The sequence below is a fragment of the Pinus tabuliformis genome, chromosome 6, assembly GCF_031772625.1.
Source record: "Pinus tabuliformis cultivar Carrire ecotype Pingquan chromosome 6, CPIR1, whole genome shotgun sequence".
NCBI classification, from domain to species: domain Eukaryota; kingdom Viridiplantae; phylum Streptophyta; class Pinopsida; order Pinales; family Pinaceae; genus Pinus; species Pinus tabuliformis.
The window spans coordinates 1,898,600,507-1,898,610,065 of NC_142292.1; the positions used below are offsets into that span (position 1 = coordinate 1,898,600,507).

At 37.1% G+C, this 9,559-nt stretch overlaps 1 protein-coding gene across 1 annotated transcript; it reads left to right on the plus strand.

The window, feature by feature from the left end:
* Window positions 1-4,225: 4,225 nt before the first annotated feature.
* LOC149266780 (uncharacterized) lies at window positions 4,226-4,654 on the plus strand. Its single transcript, XM_089397454.1, has one exon. It carries the CDS (start codon window positions 4,265-4,267, stop codon window positions 4,652-4,654), a length of 390 nt encoding a protein of 129 aa, XP_089253580.1. The 5' UTR covers window positions 4,226-4,264.
* The last annotated feature ends 4,905 nt before the right edge of the window (window positions 4,655-9,559 follow it).

Sequence of the window (9,559 nt, forward strand, 5' to 3'; positions counted from 1 at the left end):
TACACCTTTAGGCTAGCCAATATGCCCATACGTTCAGACTTGAAACAAAGTTGAACCAAAATCCTTTACCTATTGCAGAGCCGAACCCGCCAAACCTAGGGAACGCGGACCGAGGTGGTTTCCACAGCACGGAGGGCAATTTTTGTTAGTGGAAAGTGGTTTTATAGAAGGCATAGGTGGTTTTGCACATTCTAGGGGGTCTAGAGGGCACAAAGGTCAAATATGGGCAAGTTTATACTCGTTTGACTCAAAATTTCGAGCTGAACACAATGGTGAGATTCTTTTCTTCATTTGAGTCTCTGTTTTTGAGCTCATGTCTGTAAAAGAATTTTGAAGAATAATAAAGTGGTCACACTGGAAGCTAAGGACCCGGAGAGGTAGCCAAGAAGTCTGGTGAACTCTGTTATCAAATTATCGTTGTGTTGATGTGTATGTTTATGTTTCAATTTGCCTATGTGTTTATGTTATTAGCAATATTTTCAATCCGTTGCACTAAGTAACATAAGCAAGCTTCACATAAAGTCTATAATAGCTTTTTACATTTTCGGATCAAGTCCACTTGGAGTGCAGGCGCCACCACACTACTAGACCTCCCACTAGTTCCTCCAATATTTGGAACTAATTTAACTAACTTTAACTTTGTTAAACTGAATTAATTAATTACAACTCAAAATACACTCAACTAGTGCTCCTAAATGTAAGAGACACTCTACATGAATCTAGTTAGACCCCCGACTCATTTTAATTGAGCCAACTATGTCAAATTAACTTAGTTAACTAATACAAGTTGTCATGAGATGTGGAATTACAATTTTATTCCCAATTTAATTCAAGGACAAAATTAAACTAGGATTTTATTGTTGCATTTTCAACAACTACCACTAAACTTTCGACAAAAGGTAAACTAAGATTTCCAATGGATGTCTTTACGCACACTTTCTATAGGGTCGAATTTGGTCTTGATATTCTACAAGTACGATCTAACAAAGTGGTGAACAACTTTTAAAATTGAATTCTCAAATGTTGCGGACTAGGCTTCGAATTTCACTTGACCCCTATGGGATCAGATGGTGTCATAACACACAAATGGGGCTTGTGGCCTATGCTCCAATCATCCTAATCTTCTACATTGGTATGAGTCAAGGGACAAATTTGGAATTCTTTATCCATTCAATTTCATTGCAATAAAATAAGGATGCATGACATTGTAAGGCAACTAGATTAGAAGCGAGATTGAGTTGTCAATAGAAAAGAGAATGGCTTGTACAATTTTTATGCTAGGCTATTCCACCATGATGCATGAGCACGTGTGAACTTATGAGCCTAATTGTCTTTCATTAATCCCAACATTCTCATGGAAAGGACAAACCTTTATTGCCAATGAAAATGTTTGCCACCATACTAAAGAATTATTGTAAACTAATTTCTTTGGATATACATGCACAAACTCACTCAGAGTGGTGTCAAAAAATTTAATAATGGGTGAGCTCAAAAATGTGACTTGAACTGGTTAGCATAATCACTAACTCAGACTTAAGGTAATCCCACACAGAACGAGAATAGCTTGGAACTAAATAATTGAAATTATAAGGTTGCACAAGACCAATGTCACTATAGGATTGCTTAGAAATAGGAGTCAACCATGAATTGACATACCAACACTACAAGGTGATGTCATAGAATGTGAGCATTTGATACCAAATATAGGAGAGACAATGAACAACAAAAGGAAAATGGCATGATAGAAAACACTTGATGTTTGAAACGAGTGAGTTTGATAGGAATGCTTTTTCTTACTATTTCAAGGCTATGGGCAGAGAACTCAACTCAAATTTAGCCCAGAGGATATTCATAATTGTAAACGTGAATGACATAAATGATGGCTAAGAATGGCATAGATGACAAGCAAAGAAATAGGTCAAACATACATGGGCGACGTTGAGAAGCTTTGAGTGGTGAGACTCTAATAAAAATGTGTGTTGTCATATGATAAGAAAATAAATCGTTCAAGGAATCTTTGATTGCTTGCAAGTATAATAGGTTGATGACCACAAAAATAGAGGTTGTAGAAAACTAGACATTGTGGCTCACAATTAACTAGTCAAGGCATACATACACCTACTCTAATACCATGTTAAACACTCATGTAAATACACAACAAATTAGATAAACATGTGATGCCATTCTATTCACACGATGTACTATATTAATACATTTTTTTTTACTCTTGGTTTCATATTCCAAGAGGTCTCTTGCACTTCCATCACAGTTCACAGTTCCAATAGCCTCTGGTAATATAATTGGTGTTTTGGTTAATGATCTAAGTTCACTTTCTAGTTGATCAATACCAAAATCAAACTAGGTTGGATGAGTCACTCTTAGCAATGGAAGGATGATATTGTTCACTACCTAGCTATTACTTGTGAAATTAGTATTTCACTCTCTACTATTTAAGGGACTTATGTTTATAGAAACTTCAATATGAAATTTTGTAGCAAGTTACCCTTTTCCAACAAACTTGTAGCAATCCTCTGTATATTCCACACATTAATGATGTATATTATGTTTCTTTGTTAGTTTCCTTTTAGTAAATTTAAGCTTTTAAAAGGAATGCAAATTCTTTGTATAATTTACCATAACATAAAATAAAAATCAAACTAGAAAAAAAATTGAACAATAATATAATACTAATAATATAAAAAAATAGATATATTTTAACTTTATTTTTTTAACATATATGTCAACTTTCTTTAAATAATGGGAAAGTTGATCATGAATTAGTGTCAAATTACTATGATTCATGAATACAAAGTCATTCATCACATCTCTATTCAAGGAAAATCATGTATGGTGGACAAACTTTCACTCTTGCAAAATGGTTTTGAGTCTTGGGTTTCCTTAAACACTGGAAATAAGATTTCATTTTAAATAATGGGAAAGTTTATCATGAATTAGTGCCAAATTACTATGATTCATGAATACCAAGTCATTCATCACATCTCTAATCAAGGAAAATCATGTATGATGAAATTACTAATTAGTGGTCATAAGGGAGCAAGCTTTCACTCTTGTAAAATGCTTTTGAGTCTTGGGTTTCTTTAAAGGCTAGAAAGAAGAATACTTATCGAAACAAAAAAAAGGTTTTGCATCATACTCCAAAAACAATGTACATCATAAATTTATGTTCCACTTTTTTCCATTATTTTAATAGTTAATAAATCATAAACGAAATATCCGTATTATTATAAAAAAAAATTATCACTAATGCCTTTTTTTATCTACTAAATTACTGAACTGTGTTAGTAAATGGATAGCTTTAACTTTTAGAATGAGGTTTAAATTAAAAAATAAAATTTTAAGACAATATTCCAGTAAGTATAACTTTTGTTTTGTTTTGAGTAAATAAATGGATAGCTTTAACTTTTAGAATAAGGTTTAAATTAAAAAATAGAATTTTAAGACAATATTCCTATTAGTTAATGAGTAAGTATAACTTTTGTTTTGTTTTGAGTAAGTATTACAGCGAATGATGGCTATTCCATTCATAGCTATTCCACTCCATTATAATAGCTTTTCTCACTATTTAAAAAATATAACTTTGTTGTAAAAATTTTTATTAAAACATTATTAAATAAATAAAATTCCGCATTCGAGCAAAAAAAATCTAACACCAATACCGGATGAGTTTAAACATGATCATTCATGCCGGTGGAACTTTAAACATGTGGATACTTATGGCGACGACTTTAAAGGAAAGCTTTAGAAGCTAGCCGGATATTCACACCTCCTCACTACGACCATGCCCTTCCGCATGTGCATCAGTATTCTGCCGAGCAAGAAACATTCTCGCCATAGCCGAAGACGTAGTGGAGCGGATCACTTCGTAATGTACGCTCCTAGTGTACAGCTGTACGCTCAGAGGAAATGGTCGGTGACAAGTTCCAACAACTAAAGGGGCTGTTCAGCAGGGACGCGGATAAAACCGCAGCCAAAGACTAACGGAGGAAATGGTTCCCCGAAATAAAGGGGTTTGAACTTTGAAGTGGTCCTCCTCTCATTACATGAAACAGCGTGTCAAAAACGAATCCCTAATTCCCCGAAGCCGACTTCGCCACAACACCTATATATCATCCTCTCCCCCGTCCTTCACATACTTCATCTTTGACATACTTCATTTCTGTGGAAGCGAAAAGATCGACTGTATACACTTTTGGTGACACAAATTTGCACTAGTATCCTTTCAGAACTGCTATTTCTACATAATATGGCTGGATTCAATACACTTCTCTGCTTCGTTTTCGTGGTGGGATTGGTGAGCTCAGCCTCTCCCGCACGGGCACCAGCACCGTCGCCCATTGCAACAGCTCCCAACGCGTCACCGGTTCAATCTCCACCAGCGCCATCACCGGCTTCGCCTCCTCCTGCGACTTCCCCAACTGTTTCTTCTCCCGCTTTTGCTCCTTCCAAAGTGGCCACACCACCAAGCTCAGCCTCCTCTCCCACAGTTCAACCTCTAGCTTCTGGCCCTTCGGCTCAAGGCCCAGACACCGCTTCCCCACCGAACCCTAGCAGCGGGACTGTCTCTACCACCAGTTTAGGGAAGATGGCAATCTTTGGGACCGCCTTGGTTGGAGGAGTTGCATTCCTTCTTTAAGCCTGCCTCCATGCGTTATCATCTCCATCTTCATTGTTATAACGATGTGAAACAGCCATTCAATATTCTTTTTTTCTGTGCACCAGAGAGTGGAAAAAGCCCATATCCGTTGGGCATTTGTTATTGTATAATTTCTGCATATTATACATTTTTTTATGTATAATAATTATTCTTTATTTCCTTAAGCTTCAAACTTGGTTTGCATGATTATGATTTAGTGTTTTGTACTCACTTTGAATGAGGAACAGACACATAAACTAGTGGATCGCAGCCGTCTGAACTTTCTTTATGATGTGAAGATTTTCCTGCAAATTAATAGAGCAATAATTGTGATGGTTTTTACAGAATACCGCCAAATCATTGGTTAATGTGAAAGGCAATATCGTATAAATGAACAAAGATGGGCTGTGTTAATTAAAAGGTGATGACCATCTTAATGATAAAAAAATGCAAACATTGGATTCCAAAGATAGCCACATCCATTGGAACCCTAACAAATAACAGATGAGCAGATCGATATCATAAAAATTGCAGATCGATATCATAAAAATTGCAAATGTAGCTCCTTAAGAATTAGAGATTTAAGGATTTAGGGATTTTTAATTAAAAAAAATATATAGCATAATAAAATCTCTATGCACAAGATTTGTCACACAATGAAATTTATTGACACAATAAAAACTCTCCACACAATTACAGATCTCCTCTGCATCCCACATTTCACACTAAGAAATAACGCTATTAATCAGATTAATTAAAATTAATTGTCAAATTAAAATTTAAGAAATTGCTTGTCAATTTAAGATTTAAGAAATTGCGCGTACATGAGTGCAGATGTGTAATTAGAATAGTAATGGGCGAATAACTATTTGCTCAACATTTCTCAACTATTTCGTTGAGCTTGAATTTCATTGAAAGAGAGTGATGAATTTTGGGTTTGTGAAGAAAAGCCGTCTCAGGGTAGCTCTCGGCGTAAATTAATTTGCTTAATTTTTCTTTCTTAATTTAACACATCTTGTGTTTCACGCGTGGGACCTTCAAATTTTAAATTCTTTGGAATTTACTAAAAAGGAAACACCCAAAGGCCACGTTCACTTGTTGGAAAGGGAGATTTGATGGATGATAAATATTTGAAGGATAACAATAGTGAAAACCTACCCAATGAAATTGGAAAAATTGCAATAGGTTAAAACAACAACCGGAATACGTGAAATTGATTAAAAATTTAATTGTACTGAAGTGTGGAGGAAGGTGTTTTCATTAGGGAAAGCTTTAGCTTTTTATTTAATAATTAATATCTAGTGCATTCCATATGGAGAATTAAGGTCATTGATCAGATTAATTAATTAATTATCAATTTAAGATTTAAAAATTGTTAGGTATAATTAGAATAGTAATTAGTGGAATAAAATTTGTGTTCAACATTTCTCAACTTGAATTTCATTGATAGAGTGTGATGAATGTCTCGTGCACAATGACATTGCCAATATCATTTTCTTTAAGTGCTTAAAGCACTGCAATAAGTGGACAAAGAGACGACCCTTCAAGGGGGAAGGGATAATGACCTCCCTTTTGCTGAGATGTAGTCACTGAAGTGTAACACCAACTGATCACAATAGAACTAGAGCTAACATTTCATAACAATGCGGCATGAATCCATGGTATTCAATCAACTAATCAGGACACACAATGATTTAGCAACAAAAGAAAAGTCAAGCTAATTAATATTATTTAATAACATTAGTGTGTTAATACCTTAATATTATGTGTTAGAATAATAATATGCATACGAGACTTCCTGTGATTGCTAGTACCTTTAAGGCTTATCTTTGAAGTGGTTTGTAGCTTTTGGTGCTTTATTTCCTTTGTGTTGGCTTTTAAGTTTATGATCCATGCATAACTTTAATAATTAGTGCTACGTCATTTCCATTATATGGGTTTATTGATATCCATCATGGTTGGAGTTATATGCTTTTTGGAGTTTTTTACCTGAACACAAAGCTTAAACAATGACATGTCCCTTATTTTGAATGTCGCATCCATGATTCCTTGATATCGATGGAATACCGGGGCTTGTTAAGCTATGAGATGCAAATGCATCACATGACTAGGCATACTAGTGCAGACTCGAAAACATATAGAGAATGATGTGTTGTGAATGTGCCAAATCAAGTGAACATGAGGTTATATTTATAGTGGTTGGTGTGGGTGAAGAGACATGTCTTTTCATCAAGAGGGATGACATGAATAGTGGCAGATCTAAGCTGACATGAAAAAGAGGCATTTGTAGGACAAAAATTCCAAAATTTCAAATGAAGAATGATGCCATCAAGTGTGCTTCAAAGGTGAAGAGTGTCATCAAAAGAGGATTTTCCAAATGAGGGAATTTATCCTTAGTTTCCAACTTTAACACTTCCTCTCAGCTAGGGAGATTTCCACCTGCCAATATCCAAACACTATCATGCCATCCTAAAAGTCATGTACTATCTTTGTATCTCGTCTCATCTTTGCTGAAGATTTATATAATGATCAATAAGAAGGATCAATACAAAGTGAGTGATAAGAAATTACCACTCTCTTCCCAATGATGAAATTCAATCCACATAATCAGGGGTAACACCCCAATCAGACTTGATCTTGAGCAATCAAGTTTTGCATATCATGCATCTTAGACATAGAGAGTACGACAGTACACAATGTGTCCATTTGTAGTGCTACGGTCATGTTGTAGCGGCTACAACCACCCTCCCAAATTTTGGCTCGCATGCAAATTTCAGAGACTACCTCTGATCGTGCGATCGATTATCCTTGGTCACTTGATTGGTAAGCTGATCATTTCAAGCTCCCCTCCTTGATCTAAAGAGTTGTCTGTGTTCTCATCTTCATGCAACATGTGTCATATTTGGGAACAAGTGTTGTTGTTTGTCATGTAAAGGGGATGTTGTCTTACATCAAGGAAATTGTGTGCGTATGATTGGTTGTCATCACATAGAAATTTTTCACACTCACCTCACACACTCATGTCACGAAGGTTGTTGCATGAAGCAAAGTATGTCTTTTGTATTCTGGATGGTCTACGTTGTGTCACTAAGTGTCAGTGTGTGATCATAGTTGAGTCCTATCAATGTTTGCATATGTTTCAATGATCTCACACTTAGCCATTTTCCCAAGCAACCTAGCCTCATCTAGCTTCCCAAAACTATGTGCTTTGTTTATGCAACCATCAAGCTTCCTCCTTTGCCTATTGAAACCTCGCAGTGTGCAGAGACACCAACCTCCCTTGCTTGCTGAAACCCCACAGCCTGTAGAGATCCCAACTAACATTGCTCTCCAAAAATGTGCAGAGCAGTCCAGTTGCACTAAACTCAGAAATTGCGAAGAGGTGTCCTCCCAGGACCCCTATCCCACAGCAGTGTTTTGGGCCTAAAAACTGTGTAGTGTTGTCCAAGTTGTTTGGTTGGTCTTGCATGCAGAAATTACATAGACTGACCTCCCAGGGCCTCATTCCGGTAACATTCAATGAACTCTGAAATTGCGCAGATCTACCTCAGTGACTATAGGAAAAGGTGACATGCTGAAATCACTTCCAAGGAGATGAGGAGAAGGACCAAGGAATCGAGTAATGGAAAAGATTAGGATCGCATGCAAACTCCATCGAATGCATGATCATCTTGAGGATAAGTATGGTAAGTACAGAACATCTTTCGAAGTACACTTCTTAGTTGAGTTTGCAGGACTGCTTGTCATTCTCATATCACCCTGTCCTTAGTAACATGCATGTGCACAAAAATCATCTTATGTTTTTCTTTTACATGTCTTGCTTCTTTTTCACTTGTTCGACCAACTATCGTCTTCCACATGTTGATTGCTATGTCATTCTTACAACCTCGTTCTGGTGATGTTGAAGGTTTTCTTTGAGTTGTGTTCGATAAGTAAACATCTATTGCACTCACCGTTGGTCAGTGACATTGAGTATATGTTGTCTTAATGGTTTGAGGTTTCTTATCGTCAAGTATGGTTGAGTGTGTGTTTGCAAGGTCGTGTATGCACAAGTTCAGTCACTCACACACAGTCTTTTTGCTAAAATTATGACAACCGGATCACCCTCCAACAAACAGACCTTCTTTGAGTTGCATTGCGCAGTTTCATCCTTCAGTGAACATGTACAGTTGCCCACAATTATGCAGAGCTTGAGGCTATCTCCCAAGCAACCTGCACAGTGCAATCCTGAAATCAACTAGACTAACTGTCAACCAGAACAACACAGAAGTTCCTCAACAATCCATCTCAATCAACACTACTGGCAAGCACATCAACCAACCCTCCTGCTGGTCAACCAAAGAGTTTGACTGGGTAGTGACCCCAGGAGTCACTCCCCTCAAACATTGCGCAGAAGTTGCAAAACTTTCCTGCTTTGCTGATTGAAAAAACTGCGCAGATAGGCTAGATAGACACCAAGTGTCCATCCCTATCTCCCCTCTATAATTGCACAGTTTTTCCAACCAGTCACCCAGTCAGCTGGCCAACTGCTCACCCAGAAAACTGCGCAGACTTTTGAGCAATCCTATCAGCAGCTTAGCATCCTGCCCAGCTCAGAAACTACGTAGAGGTTTTTAGCAGGTCAGCCTACTAGAAAGTGCGCAGTTTTTGTATCTAACAACCCAGCAGCCTGTTGTCAGCTCCCTCTAGGAATTGCGTAGTTTTTGCTGCCAAGTCTCCTAATGTCCACATCCAGCTCCCTCTAGGAATTGCACAGTTTTTACTACCAAACTCCTCTACTGCCTGAATTTCTTCCCTCAAGAAATTGCGCAAATCTTCCCTCCAGCCGATCTGGATTGTCCATCTCAGTCTCCCAGTGACCTCTGTGCAACTTTTACCAGTAGTGCCTAGAGCTCGCATCCTATC